Genomic DNA, 26,286 nt, shown 5'->3' with positions numbered 1-26,286 from the left:
CCATGTCTGGACATCTGTCTGTTATAACTAAAGGGGTGCCCCTGGCGTCTAACAGGTGGAGGCATCCTACAATGTACGGGACAGCCCCCCACAACAGAATCATCCAGTCCCCAATGACAGCAGTGCCTAGGCTGTTGAACGTAGATTCTTGGTTGGGACCAAGAATCTCTAATTCCTGTCACTCTTTTGCAATATTTACTGTGGTCTGAAATTATCCGGATGGTTGACTTCTTAAAAATCTGTCTGCTTCATGTCCACTGTGACTCCAACAGTACACCTTACCTGTCTTACTGCTGTATGCCAAGCACCTGGTATACAGTAGCCGCCTAATAATTGTTTCTTCTAGGAGTGAATACATAGGTACCCGTAATGAGGAGTGTTTTCTGTGTGAAATTTTAATGCTGCATTGCCAGTTTATCCAAATCTGCCTAATATAATTAACTCAAAATGAGATTCTGTTCCATTTCAATTCAGTTGATCCACATGTATTAAGTTCACCTCAATCTCCAGTTGTTGAAAAAGAACTGAGACAGAGACCATCCACTGAAGTATCTAATTTATAAAATGTCACAATTTTTGTCATTGTAAAGAGGTTTATCTCAACCAGGTTGTAACAAAATTTCCACAGCTTATTCCAAAAGAAAATTTTAATACAAGAGATCTTAAAAAATTAAATTTGTTTAAAAATCCTATTATGTAAACCTTAACATAAGAGGGTAGTTAAGATAATACTACAGGTTTCAGGGCATTTCCACAGACTTCTAGACCTTATGTACACACAGACTATCAGACTCTAGATATGCGGCCTGCTTACCCCTAAGAGGGCTCACTGGGAGCCGATCATGGGCGCCCCCTAGTGGGGTTACCATCGCTCCTCCATTCAAAAAAGACTTGCTTCTCTAAGAAGTCGGTGTCAGGTGAGTAAGCGTTCTACCTGACGGCTAAGCCAGGGATGAAGAGAGGCCAACATTCTTCTTAGGATGAGTCCTGGATAATAAAAATTCCAATTAGCTCTACCCCCATCCCCTTCACTCCGGGAAATTAATGGTCTCTGGGGTCACTGAGCGTTTAGTAGCTCTGGGTGCAAATGTACGATCCACCATTGTGTGTGCTTCTGTCCTCAGTCCCAATTTTTGCAAGGGCATTCTCTGTCTTTCCTACACTGACAGTGAATGAGTGGTGGTTCCCCTTGCCGTTCATGGAGACCAGCGGCAGAGCTGAGAAAACTTGAGGGGAAAGTGGGGGAAGCCTGGGTGAGTGGTTTTCCGGTTAGGATGGGAAAACAGTTATGCACCAGTAAGAACTAAATCCCTGGGCCTTAAACCACCAGTGAATCTAGAATCTTCTGCCAGCAGGGCTGCTCCTTAATGTCATAGGCTCAACTCTCTTATTAAGGAAGCCAGATTTCTTTTTCACTTCTCTATAGAAACTAGCTATAAGGAAGGATACGCAACTTGGTTGCTGGGATTTAGAAGTAACTCTCTACTCCATGACATAATTCAGAGTACCCAAATCGGGCCCATAAGATGGCAATGGCTCATGGCTAGAGTGAGGAATACCAGAGATGACTGATCGAGGTACATTTCAGTAACCATGGGATGAACCGCAGGATCGGGTCTGCCTACAGCCTGGAGACCCTGGATGGCTACACCCTTACTCCTATTGACCAAGGAGCTGAAGCTTTATTTTGGAAACATAATCAAGATTGTGTATTAGAAAAACATGAAGATGAACTTTTTTGGCACAGAAATGAGATAAAATATACAGTGCTACAACTGCAAAATTAGCACGGAAGCCAATCTTGCTACAACTGCAAAATTAGCACGGAAGCCAATCTAAAAACAGCAAATATTTAACAGTAGCTTTAATGAATTAATGCACAATATTTTGAAAAATGTTTCTTATGATGGACCTTGCTCATAAGCAGATGCCTGCCTTGAAGAAACACTCCACGTCTGCCGTGATTCCGAGCGAAATGCCAAGGCAGAGTCAAGACAATCATTACCTTTAGGGCTGAAACCTGGGCATGAGGCTGCTCCTTCCGGGATGCCTCCTAACCAGTCTGATGTACTGGGGAAGGAGGAGTGAGGTGTGGGGGTCTTCCTCAGGTCCCAGGAGCTGAAAACCCAGCCCTTCCTTTGCCATCAGTTCTGTGGCAAGGCTGGAAGATGCTGCTGGAGTGCAGGGCTTCCCCCGTGTGGGCGCTGCAGCTCACACAGGAGCTTGGTGGAGGAATGAAGGATGGATTCTGGGGGTAGACGGAGGGGAGGGAGCTCACTGGGAGCCCAGAGAACATGGCTGGACCTCCCTGTGAGGAGCCAGATGGTGTCGCAGCCCCATGGGGGCTTGAGCACGTGGAGCAGGAAGGCCGAGGCCTGGAACCCCAAGAACTGGTCCTCAGGGTTGGCAAAATGTCCCATGCAGAACCAAGAGAGGCAGCCACTGCTGGCCTGGGCCACAGAGCCCTGCCTCAGGCTGTTAGGATATAAGCCGCCTCCAGAAGGCAGAGCCTGCTGTCCATCAACCAGGCAGGCTGGTGGGCTTCACTCCTGTTTCCAACCCCGGATTGTGATCACTGGCCCCAGTGCTTGTTAGTTGCATCAGCTACAGCCATGCTATCAATCCACCTGGTGTAAACGATTTTCAGGAGCCTCTGGTTTTTAAAGCACAATACTACCTGCCATGGTTCTAAGAAATTACATGGTTATCAAAATTGATCTTAATAAGCTCCAAAGTATGAAGCAGGGCCAAGGGCTGTGATCAGACCCAGTCCACATCCCTCCCCTTCCTCCCCTTCCTCTTCCTAGATCTTGCAAGATGGTACCCTCGTTTACAACTCCACTGGATGATCCCTTTTATAGCCAGCAGCTCCCTAGATGCAACTGGTGACTGGATGTGAAGATGGCGACCACCGTAGACTGTAAGAGCCTCTTCCCTGAAAGTGTCTTCCTCCACCAGGGCCTGCCAGTAGAGAAATGCAGGGAGCTTTGAACCCCAGCTCCATACTCTAAAATGCCTTGCCAGCAACGTGATTGGAGCATACTGCTAAGTGGGAATCAAAGAAGCTGGAATTTCACACTGATTGCAGGAAGAGTGGCTGAGAAGGTTCTGTCTCAGATCAGGAGTGGATGGTTGGGCTAGGTTTCTAGCAGCCTTTAAACTCCCTCCCTTAGAAGCTTTTGTTGTCTCTCTCTCAAGGAGAGACACCTCTGCCCAGCCCTACCGTTCCTGAGTCTTCTTTCATCTGGGGGAGAAAAAAAAAGATGTGAAAGATGGAACCTGGTGTTCTGTTTCAGCACAGCAGGCCATGAAGAGAGGAGGATTCGGTGTGGATTCTTCCTCCCAGCAAAGGGTGGTCCCAGGAATCCAAGGCCCTTGAGAGGTGGGCCACCCTCGTTCCTCTCTGAGTAGGGGAGGGGGCTTCTGTTCTCAGATGTTGACTTTGAAAACCTCCGAGTAATCTTGGAAGAAGACAGATGTGAGGTGCAAGCAATCCTTTCCTCAGGGGTGTCTTCGCCACTCATGGATAAGGTCGTGGCTTAGCCAGCCCTCAGAATTGAATCCAGGCTGACGGGTAGATGACACATTTCCAGGGTGTGGAATTTGGGCACCAGGTTCCAGCCACAATTCTGCTAGGCCTGGGTGTTTCTGCCCCATTACTCCAAGAACTGGGAACCCTGCCAGTTGTTTGTTGCCTGAAGTTCATCCCACCACACTAGAGAGCAGGACGTGGTTCCTCTGAGCAGCAAGATGGACCCAATCATTGCAGAACATTCTATGGGATTCCAAAGGGAAGGCTTCGGGGAGTTGCTGTCATGTGCCGGCCACCAGCATTTTTTGAGTGAGAATGAGAGGAGATGGTCTGGATCTGAGAGATTATGACTTGACTCTACAGTCTGTGCATGATCATGGGAGAGGTACCAGGAGCAGGCATCTGGTGATGGTCCCCATGTGGCTCCTAGGAACATGCTCTCCTCATTTTGGAGAGCAGACGAGGTTTTTTGTGAATAATTCAGCATTATAAAAGTGGGAGGTAGTTTCTCCCAACTGTTCAATACCAGCTGAGAGCATACTTGTTTCTCACGGGTTAGTATCTCTCAGCAATGGGGGACTCTGTTGCATTGTTAACATGTGCAGAATGTCCAAGGTGCTTCCTGGTGGGGTATCTGGAGAGAGCAAGACCCAATTCACATCCTGTGCTTCGGGGGCAGGTGTCAGAAAAGGTGCAGGTCATAAGCGTGGGCCCAGAGGAATGTCACAGATAGGGGGAGGTTCCTTTATCCAACAGAGAACAGGGAGATGACCTCCAGGGTAGGTGCCTGGGCCAGGGAGGCACTCCTGAGACAGTCTCTGAACTGGCATCAAACACCTACTTTAAAATGACCGATGTGGCATAAACCCAACCTGAGGGGTCATGAGATAAAGCAGATTGAGCTTTTAGACGTTCCCTGCCTCAGTCCGTTAGGGCTCTCTATTTAGAGTTGCCAGTTACGTGAGCTGATGTGCACTCTGGCCCTGGAATTTCAGATAAAGCATGTGTATTGCAGCAATGTTGGCAGGTGAGTGGGAGGGAGACCAAGTTGCCTTTACAGGATGTCTCCGGTCCTCCACACTCGCAAACTGACTGCAGGGTCCGCACCTCCATACATGCTCCGGCTCATTTGGTCTCACAGGGGCAGGGCTTACCTGGCCCCAGGTCCCCTTGGAAGTCATGTAGGCTGCCTCGGTTTCTCTGGGCGGGGGGTGGGGGGGGGTGCTGTGTGTGAGTGATCTCAGCCTTCCTTAAAGGCCACGAACAATCTTCCTTGTTGCTACGAGGGGAAGGCACAGTATAAACCTTCCAGATGATTCTTCAGAGATGTCCTCGAGCCTAGGAGATGCTCCATGCTCACCTGGGCAGTTCACATTTTAAGCCACTGAGTTGAAGCAGCTCCAGGACAAGCCCATGGCTTGCCATCGAACCGTCACCTTCCACCTGCTTTTGTCCTCAGGTTCTGCTATGTCTCTGCCTCAGATTAAGGCGGAACACACAAACTTACTTCACGACATCCTTCCTAGTTAGTTTACCCTAGAAATGCAAACTGCCTCAACTTTGCTGAGCATCTGAGGACGGCTCTTGCCCTGTGAGGTGCTCTGATGTGAGCTCACTGGAGGAGGAGCCCTGGGGGCTGCCCAGCTGCTGGTCCCCATCCTCCTCTCCACCTGCCAAGGCCCCTGTACTCTGAGAGCCACCCTGACATGGGAGGAACAGAGGACTCTGTCTCAGGGGATGCAGAGTTCTGTTATCAAGGACAATGTGGGGGGCAGACGGGATGGAAAATGTTTTTAGTGGAGAGAGACATGATCTGTTCAGTGTCCACACTGGGTCCAACTTCATAGACATGGAGCCTGGTTTGAAAACCATGGAACCTTCTACAGTGGTTCCCTGACCCAAGTCTCATGACTGTAGGGCCAATCCTACTTTGGACATGCTGGATGACGCCGGGTTACTAGGTTGCTGCTGATGGCTGGGCCAGATGTCTGAGTCCCCCCACTCCAAGCCTGGCGAGGGCCTAGGTGGCCTCAGGCTACGGAGGGCACTGGTCCTTCGTGAAGCCAGCCATGGGGGAGGTAGGGGAAGTTCTCTGAACTCAAGTTGCACATCACTAATGGCTCCTTGTCAAGGCCACAGGAATATCCCTCTGGAAAAGTGAGCTGTGACAGTGCCAGGTGTCTAATGACTGTTGGTGGAAAATGCAATGAAAGGAACCAGGCCCCCCCCTCCCCCCTCAAAGCCAGCCATCCCTAGGTTAGGCCAGGTAATAACCTTAAAAAGCAAAAGGAGAGGCTCATAGTCATTCTAGTTCCCATGTGGGAAAGAGTGGAGAGGCTGGCTCTGCATGAACCTTCCTATATAGGGGATCACCTTTGCATCTCAACCATGGGGCACCCAGCCTGACCTGGTGCCCACCCTCCTGCCAGCCCTGAACTACAGGAAGGTGGAGGAACAGCCCTTGCAGCCCAGGGCAGACCCCAGAAGCAGAAGGACTGTGTGTCCCAGTCTCTCCAGCGAGGTGCTGCCTTGCTCTCTCGGGTCACGGGACCATGCGGCTCGAAGACTGATTAGTTTAATCGGGGTGTTGCGTAACTGTTGGGAATCGTGTGCTCTCAGGGTCACCAGGTGGACGTGGTTGTCACACTGAGATGACAGGCCAGCGGCAGTGGCTGGGGTGGAGGCAGCTGGCGCGACGCATAGGGCCCGTGGCTGGGGTTCTGTCGAGGTCAGAGGTCGCCGCTCTGGGGCTCCACGTTGCGGGTCTCCCGGGGCTGACCCCGGGACAGTTTGGGGAAGCGGGAAGCTGCTTTGGGCCGGCTGTTGTTCACAGGCTCTCCGGGCGGGGTGATGTCGCTGAAAGAGCAGGGAGAGAATCCAGTTAAGTCTGGGGATGAAAAGCAAATGACCACAGGTCAGAAAGGGGAGCCAGGTGCGTGGGCAGGAGGGATCTGATTGGCAACTGTGACTCGGTCATTGGAGCTGCCTCTAACTGGTGCCAGCTGAAGAAATGAGAAACCCGTATTGTCACGTAAACTTTCCATTTTTTTTTTTTTTTTTTTTTTTAACAGCACTCCGAGGCTCCAACCAAGCTTGGCTGTGAGTCTGAGCTAGCTCATGGTACCACCGTTCTGGTCTACATTTTAAGGCTATGAAAGAATGTTCTAGGCACAGCTTTCTTCCCCACATTTTCCTTGATTTTCCAGCAAAGGTACGCTTCTAAGTCCAGGGCGACTTTGGAGAACACTACATAAAGCCACACAAGATGTACAGCAAACACAGGAGACGGACTTCCTGTGGAATTAGTCCTAAGAAAATAATCAGGCCCTAGGCCCGGGGCTAGTTAAAAGGTTGTTCGGCACGGTATTGTGTTTAAGAGCCAGGAACAGTGGAAGATAACACTAAGAGGGGGACACTGATCCTGGTTCTGAAGCAACACGAACACACAGTGTGTGTGGGTCCCAGGGCACGGGTCTGGGTTGTGGGAGGCCCTCGGCACATTTTTAGGGGATAGGGTAGAGGCTGGGAGGCTTCACCCCGAGAGCAGAGGGTGCTCAGTAGGAAGTCCTGTGATGTGGTTGCATTTTTTCAAAACTGTATTTTCTGGGGACAGTCTCAACTCTTGCCCAGGTTTTACAGTGCAATCGTGTAATGATAGCTTGCTGCAGCCTCGACCTCCTGGGCTCAAGTGATCCTCTCACCTCAGCCTCCTGAGCAGCTGGGACTATAGGTACTAGCCACCATACCTGGGTAATTTTTGGTAGAGATGGTGTCTTGCTCTTGCCCAGGCTGGTCTCAAGTGATCCTCCTACTCAGCCTCCTAAAGTGCTGGGATTACAGGTGTGAGCCACTGTGCCTGGCCAATCCTTAACCATACCTGTAAAGTCCCTTTTGCCAGATAAGGGGACACATAAATTCTGGGGCTAGGAATGTTCTTACTCTGCCTACTATAGGCTATTTGAATAGGAAGTAAATACCTCACTGGGATAAAATGCTTTAAAACAAGACAAAAACCTAACAGGATCGATGTCCACTCCTGTGTCCGGAGCACCTCTGTGCTGCTGTGGCTTTCTGGATGTAAGTCCTGGATCCACTGGACCCTACAAGGGAAGACAGGACTGTGTCCACAGCTAGCTCCGCCCTATCTGTGGTTCAGAAAGGACCAAAGATGCCAAGTGAATGTCAGATCAGGAACATCCAGCCCCAGCTGTACCCAAGCCCAGTTTCACAAATCATGTGAGTTCAGAAGAGACTTGCATTCAGAAAGAAATCATTCCCCTAGAGGGTCCCTGCAGGGTTCCCTGAAATCGCCCAGCATCTTCATGTATCTCAGGAGTGAATCTCTTTACAATGATCTACTTTGCGTTGCACCTTTCCAGGGACATGGCCACTGTGTGAGTGAGATCCCTCGTTTCAAGTTTGACACCCTGATAAGCTAACAAAATGAAGACCCCTTTTAATGATTGTCTTTTCCTGTAAGTCAAGTTGTGCTTTGCCTTCTGTGCATGGATGAAAAAGAAACATTTGACCTTGAACAAAGCCGGAGGTGCTCTGAATCGTCTCTGAGCCCAACCAGCCTGGTGTGTGCTGTGCTTTCCTCCTTTAGGTGGGTGTCTGGCTGCAGGCCCAAAGCAAACATGATCCTCTCTCCAAAGGATGGACCCCCCTTACGAAGAGCCTCTTTATCCCCGAATGCTCCTTAGAGGATGGTTCAAAGATGCTGGAAGGAGGTCTTTGCTCGCAGCATAGGGGGACTGGTACAGGAAGACTTGGATGTAAAAGTCAGTTTAAAGCCATGCCCTCACAACCCCCTCCTGTCATGCTCTTCAGATCCGGGGTCTGAGCAGCCACTCTTAGCCTGCAACCACCACCATCATTCAGCACAGCCAGGATGAGCCCTGCCCTGCAATGACCAGAGCCTGGGGAGGGGCCCTGGAGGTAACGGGCTCTGAGAGTGCCTGGGAGAGGCCAGTGCCTTGTTGGTTGGGAGAGGAGAGGTAGCAGTCGGTGGGGCGACTGTTATGAAGGGGTAGGGAGACGACAGAGCTCAGAGGCACGTGTCTCTGTCCAGTCCTGCCGTGGGCAGTGCTGTCTGACCCTTGGTTTCCTTGTCTGTCATTTGGGGATGACAACCATAAGCATATCCTAGTACTGTGGTAAGGATTCAAGGGCTACCTAAAGCCACCAACTAGCTGTGTTTCCGTAGGCAAATGCCTGCCCTCTGAGCCTTGGACAGAATAAAGGTGGGGTGGTTTTAAGCATCATGGGGATCAAGTGCCTAGAGAGACAATGGGCAACAGTGAACCTTCAAACACATGACCTGTGTCACCACCATGCTGGGCTGGGCATGAATGGGTGCAGAAGCGGCCTCAGGTTTGGAAAGCCACATTGTCATTGAGGATGGGGAGGGCAGACACTGGACAGATGGCAGTGGTGGATCACAGTGGATGCCCCAATGAGAGGGAACTCAGGTTATTCTGAGCAGGGCACAGAGGGCTTCCTGGAGGAGGCAGAGGTGTGGAGGGTGAGCAAAAGTGAGCTGAGGGTCACTGTATGAAGGGCCCTCTAGATGTGAAAATGAAAACAGGTGAAGGTGGCAGGCCTATGGGGAGGGGGTGGACTTGTAGCCGGGCAGACCCGGCCCAGCTGCTTCCCCTTCCTGGAAGGCAGGGTTAGCTCGGGACATGCACTGAGTTGTCACGAGGCTATATGTGTCACATGTCTGTGCCTGGCACCTGGGAAGTCCCAGTGAGTGTAGGCCGCTGTGGTTGAGGGTGTGACAGTAGGCTTCTGTGACACGGGGATGGTTCAATCCTTGAGGCCATGTGGAGCAGAGCCATGTCTCGGGACACAGGCTTGGAGGCAGGGCTGCTGTGATAGTTCCAGAGAACCCAGGATGAGGAGGGGGCAGGTGAGGCCACCGGAGGATGGGCTTCATTTGGGACAAGTTGAGTGGATGACACCTGCAGAAATCTGGCTAGAACAGGGGCTTCAGTGAGTGCGTGACAGATGGAAAACCCAGACTGCTGAGCACAGTGGACTTGAATGGAGACTGCTGGTGGCTGCTGGTGTATGTGAGGCTGAACCTCTTGCAACTGCCATCTTTACACATTGAGAACAGCCTAATACTGGTAATGCTGTCTGGCTGAATAGCAGAATCTGAAGGTGGGGGGTGGGTAGGACTGGGAGTATGTAAACTGGCAAAGGAAGTGGGGGCTAATGTGGATAACAGACCAGGGCCAGCACTCAGAACAGAAGACGACCCCATGTGTCCCCACTGGGCCCCTTTGCTACAGGGGAATGAAGCCAGTGCCAGGCTCATCCCAGGACTGGCGTCCAACAGTAGAGACATGGGCTGTAGTCAGCAGCTTTCCAGGGAAGCTGAAAGGCCTCGCATTTACAATGACAGCCTTGAGAAAGATCTTTTTTTTTTTTTTTTTAAACACCAAGGTTCCCTCCAGTCCCTGCTGCAGATGCCTCCTCCCCACAGGATCCTCAGAGTGAAATTCTCGTCTCTCATAGCCCTTGTTAGCTGCCGACTTCAGCCTTGTGTACCACCGAGACTTCTGGAATGACAACACCATTTCTTAGCTGGCTCCAATGATAAAGCCAGCCACCAAGAAGCACACTGTTGGGCACAACTGCATTTTTATAACAAAGTGGGCTTGCAGCTCTGGGGCCTAAGCAACAGAGGAATGTGTGGACAAGTTATGTTCCATTCCTGCTCCCCAGCAGGGACTCTGTGACTGCTGGGACTAGGTCTGTTACAGTTTTACAAACAAGAAAAAGGGGCGTCTGGATGGCAATCCATAAGAATGGGTTGCCAAAGGCCTTAACTCCATATTCAGAGTCAGAAAACTTGAGTTCCTTCTGTTAAGACACTCTAGACCTTGGAGAAAGATCCATAACCTCCCCAAGACACAGCTTTCTGATCTGTGAAATGAGGATAATAGTGCAAATCATACATCATTCGATGCATATTTATGCAGTTGGTGCTGATTAGAAATAGATTTGGCTCCTTTGACATCCTGAAATGACTGAAATAAGGTAAGAGACACTGGTGAAGTCTAGCCAGCAACTTCATAGGAACCTTTACTGGTAGAGGCATCTAATATACCAAAGGAACTGAGTAGAGATTTTTTTCTCTTTTAGAGATGGGGGTCTCCCTATGGTGCCCAGGATGGTCTCAAACTCCTGAACTCAAGCAATCCTCTCACCTCAGGCCTCCCAAGTGCTGGGATTATAGGCGCGATCCACCACACCCAGTCAAGGAGGCTTTTACAAAGATATTACAAACTCCCAAAATACAGCATACTTCCCAAACCACAACCTATTACCAGTGCAACCCCTCAACTCCCTACCCTGGGGGAAGAGGGTGCTGCAGGGGGCAGAGGGAACCTTATCTGAAAAGCCCTTCCTCGTCTTTCTGGAACAAGATCAGCGTCTAGGTATTGCAGGTCTTCGGCTGCCTGCTCCTGAGACGGCAGAGGCCCAAGGGGCTACAGAGATGGGGAGAGATGGCTATTCAGCAGGGATATTTACAGGCAGCCTGAATAAATAAAAGGTAGCAAATGAGTGCATGTTGCAGTGTTCAGACAGGTCGGCAGACGAAGGTGGAGAAGTCGTGGCTGTTCGGTAAAGAATGACAGTGCCATCTCTGGCTTTCCTCATGTTCCTCTTAGGTGAGGCCAGACCCCATCATGGGCTCTCGGGGAATTGAAAAGACTCAGTTCCTAACTTCTGGGGCCAGGACAGTCTGTGAGATGTGGTGATACAGACATGGAGGTGTAAGCCACCACCTGAAGGGGTGGGGTAGACCCCTCAGGCAGTGGTGGGAGACAACTCAACATTTTGCACACGCGGGGAGGAGTCTCCCCGTTTTAATGGCCCTATTCCTTGAGCCATTTACCCTATTAGGTTTCCTAAATTTGCCAGCAAAGGACATACCACAAGGAACAAAATCCAGTCGCCATCTATTTTCAATGTCATGGGTAAAATATCAACGTGGCGATAAAAGACAGGCTCAGGATAATGGCCACTCCTCTAGGGTGACTCTCTCCAGTCACAAAGCAGACTTTGCGAGCTGTGGATCCAGAACCCGACGTTCCTCTGCTACCTGGGCGGGGTCAGTGATGATGGGGAGGCCACTTTCAGGGTATGAGCCTCAGAATCCCAGCATGTTGATTGTGGGAAGTGACATCCCTGAGCCCAGAGTTGCCCCACCTGGAGCTGGGATGAGGACGTGTTGTGACCTTTCCCAGGCTCTGTTGTTAGCGTGCGTCTTCTGTGTAACATTCTGGATTTCTCTTTCAGTACCTTTATTTTGAGGTGACCTTGGCCTTTGCAATGATATTTATAAACACGGTTTTAAAGGCACATTGAAGAATTTAATGAGTTTTTCTTATGCATCAGCCCTCGTTCCTTTGCTACCCTTTGTATTGGGTGAATGTTTGCTTCTTACTATGCAGATTTTTGGCAACATGGACGAATCTCAAGCACATCGTCAAATTCCCAAAACTAGGAATGACAAAGCACAGAGCGGGAGCTGTCGCGTTGCCTATAGGGGCATGCTAGGAAATTGGGGGTAAAGGATTTGTTCCACATCTTGAGGGTGATGGCTAAAGGACTCCAAGCCTTTGTGAAAACTCAAGGAACTACGCCATAAAAACGAGAAATAGTACCACGGTAGGCTTCAATCTGGACTCCAAAGAGGGCAGTGCCTGTAAATCTAGACTTTCCCGGCATAAAACAGCCCCTCAGGGAAGACCCTGAGAGCCTGTAGCTCTCAAGAGCCAGCGACCTTTGTCCCTGTCTCTGGGTAAAAAGGGACCTTGGGGACAGTGTCTTAGATGATTCCTGGCTGTGTCATTCACCAGCAGGTGTACTTGGGCTGGTCACGATGCTCCTTTCTAGGACTCGAATTCCTAGCCTATGAAGGGGGATCAAAGTCAAACTAGCAAGCTGTGTGCACTTTAAGTAGGTAAATTGTATGGTATGTGATCGGTATCTCGAGCTGTTTTAAAAAATGGTGCAAGCAAAAATACATAAAGGGGGAAATCACAGAATCTGCCCTGCAGGTTCTTGGGACAAAGCCAAAGATCACGTTTGATGCTGGGATAGAGCGTGGCCCATGGGGATGCTGCTTAGTGAATGCCCTCGCCCTTCACTTCTGAACTTGGCCTTGGCCACCTCCAGCAGGGTTCACTCCTCTGTGAACCCTATGCTCAGGTCAGACCTCAATCTTACTCCACAGACCTGGTATTGCCAGAGCCATTTTGGGGTCACACAGGAGAGGGAACGGCCTTAGAAATGCAGTTCAAACTACTGGGCAGAAAACATGGGAAGGAAAATGGCACAGATGACTCCATCCCCAAATCCATGAGGGGCCAGGCCTCCTGGGTTGCAGGGTCCATTGTCACCAAGCTGGGAAACACTCTGGGGACATCGTGCCCCCAGGGATGCACCTGGCTCTAAGCTCACCTGGAAGGCAACTGGAGAAGGAACTCCTGGGATGCCACGGTCACCTAGGAGACAGCCCATAAGTCCCCAGGGCACTGCCTCCCCTCCCCTGCAGGGAGAGGGATGTAAGCTGCGGTAATGAGCCCCCTGCCAGGCCCCACGTGGTCCTGACATGTGCTCTGGTGTTCATTTCAGAAACTCCATCTCCATCCTCCCTGCTGCTAGCAACTTAACACAGCACTGGGGAGTTGGGGCAAAGGGGGTCTGTGTGAGGGCACCCTCCGAGGGCCCCAGGAGTGGCTGTTCTTTTTAATAAGCCTCTTGCGGTACACAGCGTTGTGTCCTGTCACCAGCATGCGGCTGAAATTGATCGGACAGCCTCAACTGCTCATCAGTGAAAATGGCTGCAAGGAGAGTAACTTTTCACTTTGTTTCACCTGTGATCTGGGTCTGGCGAGCCGGTCAATACTCCAGTTACTAGGAGCTGCCTTCGAAGCTTGGAGGGCTGGATCCCTGCAACCCAGCTAGGACTGATCTGTGTGTGTGGCGGGGATGTGGCCAGCATCCTCCACGACCCAGCTCCCTCATGAGTCTGTGAGTATCACCACTTTGAAAACCCAGTTCTGCCTCCAGGATGTGAAGATCATGGAGAATGTTCTCCCTGTGTCTTAGCCCCTCGGATCTGTGGAGTGGGAGGGAGTGGCCTTGCCCTGTCTTCTGTACTGCGTGTCTATGGGGGTCCCAATGGGTGCTGCCTTCTGTACTGCGTGGCTGCGGGGGTCCCGATGGGCAGTATCAGAGCATGCCAGGCTGAATAGCCTTTGAATTCATTCCTAGGCAACACCTGGCCCTCAGGACTGCGTGATGGGTGCCCCGTGAGATCCAATTCCACTGTGAACTATGCTGACATCCATCAAGGCCTTTACCTCCTGCCTCTTGGTTTGAAATGGGTCTCCAAGACTTCCACCATCCACAAGTGATCCAGAAATGGCTCTGGCAGTACCCAAGCGTTCCTTGAAGGCAGGTCCGGGTCTGGTTCTCCGGATCCCAACACCACAAGGTACTTTATTTTAAAGGATTAAAGAAGCCACTACTTGTCAAATCTTGAACTAAAGGACTAACACAAATTCTCATAACATCCTTAAGCCGGCCATGTGAAAGGGGTGCTGTAATTACCATCCTAATCTTAAGGGCATGGAAAATAAAGCACAGAGGGTAAATCCTATGGCTAATCAGGAGCAGAGGCTGGTTTTGATGTTGAATGTGTGCACTCTGAGCCCAGAGTCGATGACTAGATGTAAATGCATCCAAGCCCAGCCCCCAAGATGCTACAGTTAGGTGGTGGCACAAGGTGGGGATGTGACAAGGCAGCTGTTGCTTGCTGCTTTATGAGAGGTACAGATGGACAGACCCCAAGGAAGCACACTGAGCAAGGTTTCAACCAGAAACAGAAATGGTCTTGGAAGGTGGAGGGCAGGACAGGCGTGCCCAGAAAAGCAGGAGGTTAAGTGTGACTCCCAGGCAAGAACCCAAAAGACTCGGGGCTGGGGACAGGGATGCCTACAGGACAGACACTGTGGCTTTTGGGGATTAAAGAACTCAAAATACTGAGGGCACAACCTGTCACCAGATGAATGTAAATCCCCCTTTGGTAAACCCAGCATTATTTTTTCATGACCTTTTGAGTGTGCTTTCAATAACACTGTGACATTGCTGCTGAGTTCCTGATATTTTTAAGCTTCAGGCTTTTCTTCTGCAAGCTCTGGCTGTGTAGTTGCTCTTCTACAAGCACAAGTTAAATGGTGAATTAAAAAAAGTGAGAAAGGCTTACTGTTTGTTGAGGAGGGGGGAGGGGAACACAGAACTGGAATAGCTTGTCAACCCACCCTTTGTGGATAACCACTGTTAGGACAGTAGTTACATAGTTTTCTAGTCATTTTTCTTTGTGTATTTGTCATAGTAAGTCTTCCAAAATGTAAGTAAAGTTGCTTGCAAAATCTTTTTTTCGTGGTGATGGAGTCTTGCTCTGTTGCCCAGGCTGGAGTGCAGTGGTGTAATCTTGACTCACTGCAAGCTCCACCTCCTGCATTCATAACATTCTCCTGCCTCAGCCTCCGAAATCTGGTATTTTAAATCAAAGCAGTCTGGCATTAGAATGCCAGAGATGATGGTGGAAATGGCCTGGAAGATAGTAAGGATGAAGGTGCTGTGTAATGCTTTCAGAGTGACTGCTGTGAGGCTGGGCATCACTATTTCATCTATTTCTTGCTGTTCTCACCATGGGAGATGGGAAGCTCGAGAAGTTACTGCCCCAGGCCCATGGTAGAGAAGCAGAATGTGGCTTATATTTGGATACAGGGCCATGTGCAAGGTCACGTGGCAGCAGTCCCCAACCTTTTTGGCACCAAGGATGAGTTATAAGAAAATTTTTCCACAGATGTAGGGGGTGGGGATGGTTTTGAGATACAAAGTGTGTTACATTTGTACATTCTATTATTACTACATGGAAAAAATTATACAACTCACCATAATGTAGAATCACTGGGAGCCCTGAGCTTGTTTTCCTGCAACTAGATGGTCCCTTCAGGGGGTGATGGGAGAAGGTGAGAGATCATCAGGCATTAGATTCTCGGAAGTAGCACGCAGCCTAGATCCCTCACACATGCAGTTCACAATAGGGTTTGCATGCCTTTCAGAATGCAGTGCTGCTGCTGATCTGACAGGCAGAGCTTAGGCGGCGATGCGAGTGATGGGGAGTGGCTGTAAATACAGACGAAGCGCTGCTCACCCACTGTGTAGCCCAGTACCTAACAGGCTATGGACTGGTACTGGGCCAGGGGTTGGGGACCAGACGAGGGACCCAAGCCCGATTTGACTCCTACTCATCCTAGACTAAGGAGCACAGGACACAGCGGTAGACCTCTACATTGCAGTTACGATGTGTGAATTTACTTAAAAGGAGTGTTTTGTCTCTCTCCACCATAACTGTGTAAATTTCTTTAAAGTCTCTTAATCCCTCTGTTATCTGAAACATGGGGCTGATAGCAACCCACCTATGAGATTAAACAAGACAATGCTTTCAGGGCCTGAAGCAAACTCAGGCACATTTTCTGCAAATGGGCTGCCTATGGCCCTCTTGTGGCTCTTGGTGACTGTGGCCCTGCCCCTAGGGAGCCCTTATCAGGCAGATAAACTGCTTCAGATTGTACAACGCGTGATGATCACCCAATGGGCCTGGGACTGTTAGGGACAAACACGAGCCTGAGACGGCCTAGTGGTGAGGCTTGTGCAGCCCCCCGTAGAAACGGGATATGGGGGTGGATTCAAATCCCAGGCACAAGGACCAGCAGGATTGGGGGGGATGGAGAATAGGTTTCTTTTAAGCTCGGGGCCTGCAGTGTGTGAGCAGCTGTGGCAGAGAGTGACAGGTGTATGGATCCACCACGGACGGGGTACTGAGAGGCATGGCACTGTGGGGTGTATGCATCCCTGGGGTAAACAGTGCTCATTAAAAACTAAAGATGCACTGTGCCTAACTTTAAAGGATGGCATTAAGTTCATACAGCAGTCTACCAATGCTTTCTAGATGTCAGCTTTCACCACTTCAAGGCTAACATAGCACTCTACGTAAAATTCCCATGGTTACCAATGGCTGTGATGCTGAGGGGGCCTCTTTGTCTCTTTGTTGATAGCCACTTGAGGTGACCAGGGGCCATCTCACGTATCAGAGCTGGCTCAGCCTGACATTTCAGAAGACCTCAGATACCATCTACTAGGCTGGGCTGAAGAGAGGCTGTGTGATGGTTCTGCTGGAGTAAACTGTAATTATTAAAAACTAAGATGCATTACACCTAACTTGCTAAGGATGGAAAGGATTATCCCTGAATGCTGCTGCTTTTCTAATTCTCAGTTGCCCCGTCCCCACTTGGCATGGGATGTTCAGAGCACAATCATGTCTCTGTTGTAATCCCGGCCAATTCCCTCACAGTGCTCTCCCCACTGCAGCACCTAGTCCAACCAACCGTGGCTAAAATCTTAAACAGAAGACCCACAGGAAGACAGGGCAAGAGGTGAATGAAAATAGCAGCCTGCCTGCCCTGACGACTTGAGAATCCTCCAGTTCCCTGCACCGGCCCTCCTCCACTTGCTGGAATGGCTATGGTCATGTCACATTGATGATGTTTTGGTGAACAACAGACTGCAGATATGATAGTGATCCTGTAAGATCGTGATGGAGCTGAAAAATACCTGTTGCTTAGTGACATCACAATGCACTGCACTACTCCTGCGTCTCAGGTGATGCTGGTGTCAAACAAGCCTACTGCACTGCCAGTCATCAAAAAGATTTTTTGGGCTGGGTGTAGTGGCTCACACCTGCAATCCTAGCATTCTGGGATGCCAAGGAGAATGGATCATTTGAGGTCAGGAGTTCAAGATCAGCCTAGCCGACATAGTGAAATGCTGTCTCTACTGAAAATGCAAAAATTAGTTGGGCGAGGTGGCGTGTTCCTGTAATCCCAGCTACTTAGGAGGCTGAAGCAGGAGAATTGCTTGAACCCAGGAGGCGGAGGTTGCAGTGAGCCGAGATCATGCCAAACTCGGTCTCAAAAGCCAAAGGTGGCTTGTTTTCTATTCGCAAGCCCTCAACCATTCAGCATCTCCACCCTCTTCTGAGGTTCCTCCCATCTCTCTGAAGACGACTTTTCCACTAAATTGTACAGGGTCCCAGGTCTCTCCTGCCTGCACTCCCCACGTGTCTTTCCATAGATCCAAATGGTAAAGCTTCCCAAATTGGTATGTCAGCCTTTCCCTCTGGAGCCCTGGAGTCCGTGTATCTACCTTGAACATGGCCAAAATGGAAACTGTGACTAGGTGCAGTGACTCCCGTCTCTAATCTCAGCACTTTCAGAGGTTGAGGCAGCTAGATGGCTTGAGCCTGGCAGAGTCTGAGGCCAGCCTGGGCCTCATAGCAAGACCCCATCTCGGGGGAGGGGGGGCGGGGGGAAATTAGCCAGATGTGGTGTGTACCTGTAGTCCAGCTACTCATGTGGCAGAGGCTGTAGTGAGCCGAGATCATGCCACTACACTCCAGGTGAGGAGACAGAGGGAGACCCTATCTCAAAAAAAAAAAAATTCAATTTTTTCCACCATGAAAGTTCTGTTCCTCCTCTGGGCTTCTGTACTTTAGTAAAGGGAGCAACTGCAGACTCCAATGCTCAAACCAGAACTCTGGGGGTGCTTTAATTTTTTTTTTTTTCTTCATATTCCAAACAAAATCCCAACACCCACTGGCCTTTGGTTTCTGCCTCCAGACACATGTCTACTGCTTCCACTTCTGTCTCTGCTGTGTCTCCTAAACCCAGACACCCTCCCTTCTTGCCTTGACCCTTCCTCAGACCCCAAACCCTTCCATACCTTCCCACTGCGTTCAGAATCAAATGCAAATGTTTTCCACAGCTGTAATCCCATCGTCACTTCCTCTGGCAACACGGTGACTGCCTGCCATGCCCTAACTCCTCCTCGTGCTTTTGGCCTTCGCCTAACAGTTCCTTGGAGTTTCTTCACAGCATCTGTAGCCATCCGAAGTGTCATCTTCTGTACTATATTGCCAGTGCCTAGAATTACGTCTGGTACACTCAACCAGCTGAGTGAAGTCAAAGTCTGTCCTGGTCTAGCTCCTCTATAGCAGACCACTGCCTGCTGACCCCACAGGACCTTGGATTTCTTGCCAGCTTAGGGAGGTGGGGTTGTGATGCCATGAAACCAACCTCACAATTAGAAGACTCTGGGTTGGATGTCAGACTCAGCAACATCTGGGATGTGTCATGGCGACAAAGCAATTTAACCTTTCCAACCATCACTTTGAGAACATAAGAGTAATAACCCATACTTGCTTCTCAATGAAAGCAGAAATTAATTCTATAAGATTAATAAGAAAAGCACCCTTTAAGCCTCACTCAGCACTACGGTGAGATGGCATGAGTCCACAGGACAAGTGAACAAAAAAAAAAAAAACACTTGAAAATTGATAGCCACGCAGATGGTGTTACAAGTTGGTGTGATGTAAACAGACCTGATACCATACGCAAAAATATGTAAGGGTTGAGACCAAGAACTGACTCCCTGCAACGAAAGACGTCCTCGAACATGTCAGCTAGGGAAACACCCTGCATGCGTGAGGGTCTCCTATAGAGCAACCTGGGGGGCCAGCAGACAAGCAGGGAAAGACAGGGAGTGCCTCATGGGACAAAAGTTAACCAACGTGTTTCTCAGGTGCCAAGAAGCACTGGGGCTATGAGAGGGACTGACTGGACAGTGCCCCTGCTCTCTGGGAGGTCATACCCTGGGTTTGAGCACCCTCATCTCTCACCTCCATTTCTCCCTGTACCCAGCAGCTGCCCATAGTCCAGTCTGCATCCCACACCTGAGTAACCCCACTGATGCCAGACCCTGTCACTCCTGCACCAAGTCTGAGAATAAGCCTTCCGATACTCTATGAGATTCTCCCTGATTAGCCCTTTCACTTTACCTCCACCTCCCCACAACTCCAACCACCCTCGAGGCTGCTCGGTGGCACCAGGCAGGCACACTCCTGCCTCTGCAAGAAAGGTGCTCCGGCTGACTGACCCCCCCGCCAACCAACTCCATCATTTTCTCCGGAGGCCGTGCTTGCTGCCCTCCCCTGCACTGCCTGTCCTGTATGGCATGCTGAGGTATCTTTTTCCTCTTTCCTGAGCACCCTGGCACCTTCAGAAAGAATGGCGCAGAGCAGGTGCTGAATACAAATTTCTGGAATAAACAATTGCATTCTATGGAGAGAGAGAGCACGTTTGAATACACTTAAAAGAGTTATAAGGAAAACGCAAACTGAAAAAGATTTAAAGACAGCTGTCACCATGCATTGGCAGTGATGCTGAGAATTGGCGCGCCTGTGGTTAGCAAACTGGTGAAACCTGGGGAAACTGAGGCAGGTATGTGTGAGTGAGCTCCTCTGACTTGGGAGCTCCAAGTCTTGCTGTCAGCTTTAAGAAATGGTTGAAGTTGACAAAAACCTGGGCGAGAATGTTCAATGCAGCATCCTTCTGAGGAGGAAGCTTGGAAACCACCCCATGCCCATGTGCAGGACCCATGGACCTGGGATGGCAGGTGTGCGGAAACAGGACATGCTGACATCACAGAGGACGATGCACACCCGTGCACAGAAACACCTTCAAGACACAAGGGGAAAGCTACAGAGCAAAAGACGTCTGAACCCATTTTAATTAAAACCTCATATGAAGCAAGCACCCATGTATACACAGATGCACCAACAGGCAGAGACGATGCAGCCCAGGGAGATGTTCACGTTTTGCTCCATATATGCTCATCGTTCAAATGGTTTAAGCCACAACTTATTCACACATTGCTCATTTACTTAAACACAATAAAGAGCAAAGCATCCGGGCAGGGCATGGTGGCTCAGACCTGTAATCCTAAGTGCTTTTGGGAGGCCAAGGTGAGGATCATTTGAGGTCAGGAGTTAGACCAGCCTGGGAAACATAGTAAAACCCTGTCTCTACTGAAAATACAAAAAGTAGCCAAATGTGGATGTCTGTACTCTCAGCTACTTGGGTGGCTGAGGCAGGAGAATTGCTTGAACCCAGGAGGCGGAGATCATGCCACTGCACTCCAGCCTAGGCAAAAGAGTGAGATTCCATCTGAAATCCCAGCACTTTCGGAGACATAGGTGGGTGGGTGGATCACAAGCTCAGGAGTTCGAGACCAGCCTGGCCAACATGGTGAAACCCTGTCTGTACTAAAAAAAAAAAAAAAAAAAAAAAAAAAAAAAAAATTAGGCTGGGGGTGGTGGTATGTGCTTATAATCCCAGCTGCATGGTAGGCTGAGGCAGAATTGTTTGAACCCAAGAGGCGGAGGTTGCAGTGACCTAAGATCACGTGATTGCACTCCAGCCTGGGCAACAAGCGTGAAAGTCCATCTTGCAGGAGTGGGGGGTGGGGGGTGGGGAACAAAGCATCCTCAGAGCCCACAGCTCCTGCTTAGCCCTCTGCAGTGCTCTGTGGGGCTACTCCTCCAGCACTGTGATGGCAAGTGTGTACCTGCCCTACCTGGTCTAAGCAGCTGGGGCTGGTCTGAGCTGGTCTACATGACGCTCAGCAGGTTGGAGTGTGTCAGACCCGGTTTTCAACCACCGGAACTACCTATATGTTCAACTTGAGAGCACGTCTGGCAAGCTCTGAGAAGACGAGCTGGCTTCTATGCCTGCCTTGTCAGGGCGTTTCCCAGGGCCAGATGCTCACTCATTTTCCTCTTACTCTGTGTGCCCCTAGGCGGCAGTGGTCTCGTACAATCTCTCTGTATTCCCAAGTCCCCATCTGCGAGCATGGCCACTGGAAATAACTGCAGCTGTATACTGACTTAAAGATCCAAAAATCCCAGGAAAGACCCCAGAGCTGTGAGCCAGATGCCCAAGGCCCTCCCAGCCTGCAAGCCCCAGGCCAAGCCTGAACTATATGCAGGTGAGTGTTGCTTTGCAGTTACCATCTCCAATTAGTGTTCCCAGCCTCTTAAAGCTGATCTAATCCCACTCTCCTGATTTCAGCTCCTCAGACAGTGCTTGCTGCACTCAATACAATCCATACTCCTGACGACATGGCAGATAAGGCCAGGAGCAATCAGCTCTGCCACCCTTGCCTATCTTCTGCCCCCATGTCCATGTCTCCCCAGGCCCTGCCCTCTGCCACACCCTCTCTGACAGGTCAAGTGTCACACTGTTGGCTGTTCTCCCCTCCAGGACAACTGAAAGCCCAGAGCTGAGATGAATTCACATCTTAGCTTGGAAGTGACTTCACTTGGAGACACCATGTCTTTTATCATTTTCCCAATCTAAATCTTGCCCCTGACCCTTGTAAACGCCCTTCATGGCCTGGGTCTCCCATTGCAATCCTTCCATTTGTTTGGTGTTTGGTTTTTGCTTTTTCAGTCATCCCCATGAGGGCAGCAACTTGGCTGGCCTGTGGGCTAGTGCTGGGGACATCACTGAGAAATGAAGGCCCATTTGGCAGGCTATTTTTCAGCAAGATTCCTGACACCCAAAGGTTGGGTGATGAGATGGACCTGAGGTATTGCAGTCCAGCTCTCGAGCCAAAAGAACCGACCATGTCCTCACCACTGCTCTGTACTGGGTACCATCCTTGCTATCTTACAGGTGTATTGGCTTATTAAACCCTCACAGAAGCCAGGAGAGGGGTTCCATTATTACCTCTTCTAGAAGAGGAAACTGAGGCACACAAGTTAACTGGCCAGGGCTTACGAGCCCCTAGGAGGCAGAGCTGGGGCATGGCGCTGGGTGTCTGACTTCACGGCCCTCCCCTGCCTCATCTACCGTTGTTTCCCTTTCTGCAGGCTTTGTAGATTAAGCTGTACTGGAGAGTGGCCTCACTCAGGCATTTCCGTATCAGCCAGGGTTGCACTTACTGAGATAGCACAGCTCAGTGGCTGAGACAGAGATTCAGTGCCCCAAAAATCCTTCCCATCTGAGCCTGGCCTTGCCACATCTTTTAGAGACAGGGACCAGCAGGAGCTACTTTGATATGGCACTGTGTTGGGCACAGCCTGGCTGAGGGATCTCACTGTATCCTCACAGTGGCTCTGTGTGGTTGGGTATAGAGATCCCTACCTTACAGATGAGCAGACAGGCTAGAAATATCACCTGCCTGCTCCTGTGTCCCCAGCAGCAGCTAAGTGACAAAACTGAGGGGGGGATACAGAAGTTTGACGCCCATGTGCTTCTGAAGTGGGCCCCTGGTATGTGTACAAGGCAGCCAGGAAGTAATTAATTCTTGTCAGCTGTTCCCTTCCAGAAGTTGGCTCACCACCTGAACGGAGGGGTGGTACTTTTATCCTACCGCACAGAAAGGGAAACCAAAGCTCAGAAAATACTGGCTGGGTTGATGCCTCAGACTCAGATCTGATTGTAACACCAGAATTTGTTCCAGCCTTTTGAAAGCAGGGCTTCTCAACTTTGGATGCACCTTAGAATTACCTGGGGAACTTTAAAAAGATCCTGATGCTGAGGCCCAAAGATTAATGTTGCATTAACCAGGCAGGGCCTGGCCTCTGTATTTTTAAAAGTATGCCGGGTGATAGAATGTGCAAGCTGTGGCTGAGACCCCAACTTGAAAGCAATCCTACTGTTGGGGAAGTTCTGCAAATGGAAAGACTAGCCCCCAAAAGAATGATTCCACATATCTCTGAGGTTACAAGTGGCTTTTTGGTGGGTTGAGAAACTGGTTAAACATTTGAGGCTGTCTGAACCTCCGGAGCAGTGATTTGTAGACTGTCCTCAGAAGATGGCAGATCTGAGTGCAGTGTGTTCCTAAAGGCGCTCTGCGGGGAAGTCTGCACGATGGTACTGAGGGTTTTCTGAGATTCTCCCAGCAGCTGTGGACCACTGTTTCATCATTTCAGACCAGATTTCATCCAAGGAAAAAGGATCACATGAAGATGAAAACACCCCACTTCCTTCATCTGGATGGCACCTTGTTTAGAAGCCCATCACTCGGCCAGAGAAGAAATATTTAGATCGAGAAACACCTTTCTGTTGTGCCCTAAGCCCATTCTACCTTTGATTCAACTAAAAATTTATTTCCACTTAAATAAAACCAGCAATTCTGAGCTTTCCCTCCCCTCACAGGTTTCCTCCCAGAAATAGTCTATCATGAAAATACTGCTCAAAAATCATCCGTAAAAAGGTAAATTAAGACATATTCTTTGCTCCCTCTTCCTTATCTCAGCTCTTCAGCCTCAATATACTTTTTCAACTTTTATTTCATCACGTTTTTTAAATAGGCAACACAGGAGTGCACAATAAGAGCAGGAGGGGAATGAATACATGAAAAAGTGAGTCTCCCCACCTTGGTCGTCCACTAAGCGACGGTTATTTTTTAATGTGTCTTTCTACAGGTATACATTACATATAGAAGCACGTATGTATGCACTGGTGGAAGTATATATCCTCATATTTGGTATTTTTTTTTCTTTAGACTGAGTCTCACTGTGTCTCCCAGACTGGAATGTAATGACACAATAAGTGATTCTCCTGCCTCAGCCTCCCAAGTAGCGGGGAGTACAAGCATGCACCACCATGCCTGGCTAATTTTTGTAGTTTTAGTAGAGACGGGGTTTCCTCTTGTTGGCCAGGCTGGTCTCAAACTCGACCTCAGGCGACCCAACCACCTTGGCCTCCCACAGTGCTGGGATTACAGGCATAAGCCAGTGTGTCCAGCCCATATTTGCTATTTCTAAAATTAGGTATTATGTGTGGAACTGTTCCATGGTTTATCCTCTTAGTGATAATGTCATGGAGATTTTTTTCCATATCACTACATGTGGTATGGAAGGTATTCCCTTTACATGTGAGTGTACATCAGCCTCAGTATTCCAGCCCATAGGTTGGCAAACTTCTTATATAGGGTGAGACTGTAAACATTAGGTTCCAGGGAGGCATTCCATCTCAGTTACAACTCTTCAACTTTGCCCTTATAACAAGAAAGAAGCTATACATGAAGTGTGAATGAATGGGCATGTTCCAATAAAACTTTACTTACAAAAAACAGGTAGAGGGTAAGATTTGGCCCGTGGGCCATCATTTTCTGATCTCGGTTCTCGTCTGAACCATCTTTGGCTGTTTCACCACAGTCATGCGGCCAAGGAGGCAAGGCCTGCCCACACAGGGCACAGAAGCCATGATGGGCCTGGTCTGCAAATAGAAATCACCTATTACCAACAGGTCTCAAATGCTGGAACAGACTTTGGTGAGTCTCCTGGCCCTAAGCAGCATCTGCGACATCAAGATGCCAGGCCTTGGGACTGCCTCAAGCTGGTTTCAGCAGCTATGCTCTTTACAAAGGTGCAGGTCTTAGGGCTGGGGTCCCAGGGTAGAAGCCCACTCCAGGCCTTACTGGCTATATGAGATAGAGGATGAAAAACGGCATGAGCATCTTTGTATGTGTGTGTTAGGATCTCCCTGTTGTCCATGCTGGAGTACAGTGGTACAATCTTGGGTCCCTACGACCTCCACCTCCCAGGTTCAAGTGATTCTCCTACCTCAGCCTCCTGAGGAGCTGGGACTACAGGTGCACACCACCACCCATGGCTAATTTTTGTATTTTTGGTAGAGATGGGGTTTTGCCATGTTAACCAGGCTGGTTTCCAACTTCTGACCCTGAGTGATCTACCACCTCAGACTCCCAAAGTGCTGGGATTACAGGCATGAGCCACCATGCCTGGCAGACACAAGCATCTTGAGGAGGCCTAGCCCATGTAGACACTCCATGAACAGCAAATGTGACAACTGCTAAATCAAAACTCTACGCCAGGATTTTCCATCTGCTATGTCCCCAAGAAACGACACTATGTAACAGGGAGCCGAACACTATGCCTGCCTGCCCAGCTGCAAGAGTGGACTCACCTAAGATATGCCACAAGCTTTTTATGCTGTCACAAAGGACCCAAAACATGGGAGAGCAGGGGCCTCACTTGTCCTGTTGCTTGAGAGTTCCCTAAATGCCAGGCCATAGCAGGTACTGGAGAATACCTACAGCCTGAGTGAGTGCTGCTATGCGCAGGGTTCAGGCCTAGGGCCGTGGCTGCAGAGCAGAGGAACTGAGAGCTGGACAGGGCTGGGCCTGCAATGGGAAAACAGCCCAGCTCTGACCCAGCACTGTGGTGGCTGGGGGATGAGGGATGAGCTTAGCACAGAAAACACCTTGGAGCCCTGGACCAGCCACTCCTACACCAGTACAATGCCCTGCAGTGCTCTGGGCTTTAAACTTCACTTCTTGCTGAGTTGAGACCAAATGAGGCCCCTGAAGAGCCTCTTCTGCTGTGGGGCTTGCACAGAGTACCCAGGCCTGGAGTGGGACTTATGGGGAAGCCAGCATCGTGGAAAATCCCCAGACAGGGAATTCCCGGAAGGCTGCACCCTCAAAGCATCTGCTCCAGACAAGACAACCATGACCACTCATCCTGAAAGCCCGGTGCTGTCCAAGAGACACAGATGCCATGGTACAGGGGTGTGGCACAGTCTGGAGAGCCAGAGGTAGGTTCCAAAGGAGACCTTGGAAGGTGTGGGACTCCCTTCCACGTGGGCGCACATGTGCCCACCGTCATTCCCCACGGAGGCACCAAGCCAGGAGAGCAGGGCTCCAGGGACAGTAGTCTCCAGCCTTCCCAGTTAGGTCCGCATCTGGTGAGCCAGGAGGAAGGAAATGTAACCCAACACTGTGGCAGGATC

At 49.9% G+C, this 26,286-nt stretch overlaps 2 protein-coding genes across 3 annotated transcripts in view; both read right to left on the bottom strand.

Moving 5' to 3' along the window:
- Positions 1-541: 541 nt before the first annotated feature.
- Positions 542-4,957, bottom strand: LOC103784024 (uncharacterized). The gene is given in 6 exon segments (XM_063597951.1): positions 542-2,339; positions 2,341-2,544; positions 2,825-2,961; positions 3,224-3,244; positions 4,687-4,732; positions 4,893-4,957. Coding segments are annotated over 6 exon segments (759 nt in total). The 3' UTR covers positions 542-2,053.
- SNX29 (sorting nexin 29) overlaps positions 542-26,286 on the bottom strand; it is a 593,890-nt gene continuing 568,145 nt past the window's right edge. For both annotated transcript variants that reach the window (XM_034939805.3, XM_055099501.2), the window contains one exon: positions 542-6,388. In XM_034939805.3, the coding sequence (XP_034795696.1) occupies positions 6,262-6,388 (127 nt within the window). In that variant the 3' untranslated portion in view covers positions 542-6,261. The remainder of the gene's footprint in view (positions 6,389-26,286) is intronic.

The sequence above is a fragment of the Pan paniscus genome, chromosome 18 (assembly GCF_029289425.2).
Source record: "Pan paniscus chromosome 18, NHGRI_mPanPan1-v2.0_pri, whole genome shotgun sequence".
NCBI classification, from domain to species: domain Eukaryota; kingdom Metazoa; phylum Chordata; class Mammalia; order Primates; family Hominidae; genus Pan; species Pan paniscus.
This window is presented reverse-complemented; position numbering and strand designations above follow the sequence as displayed.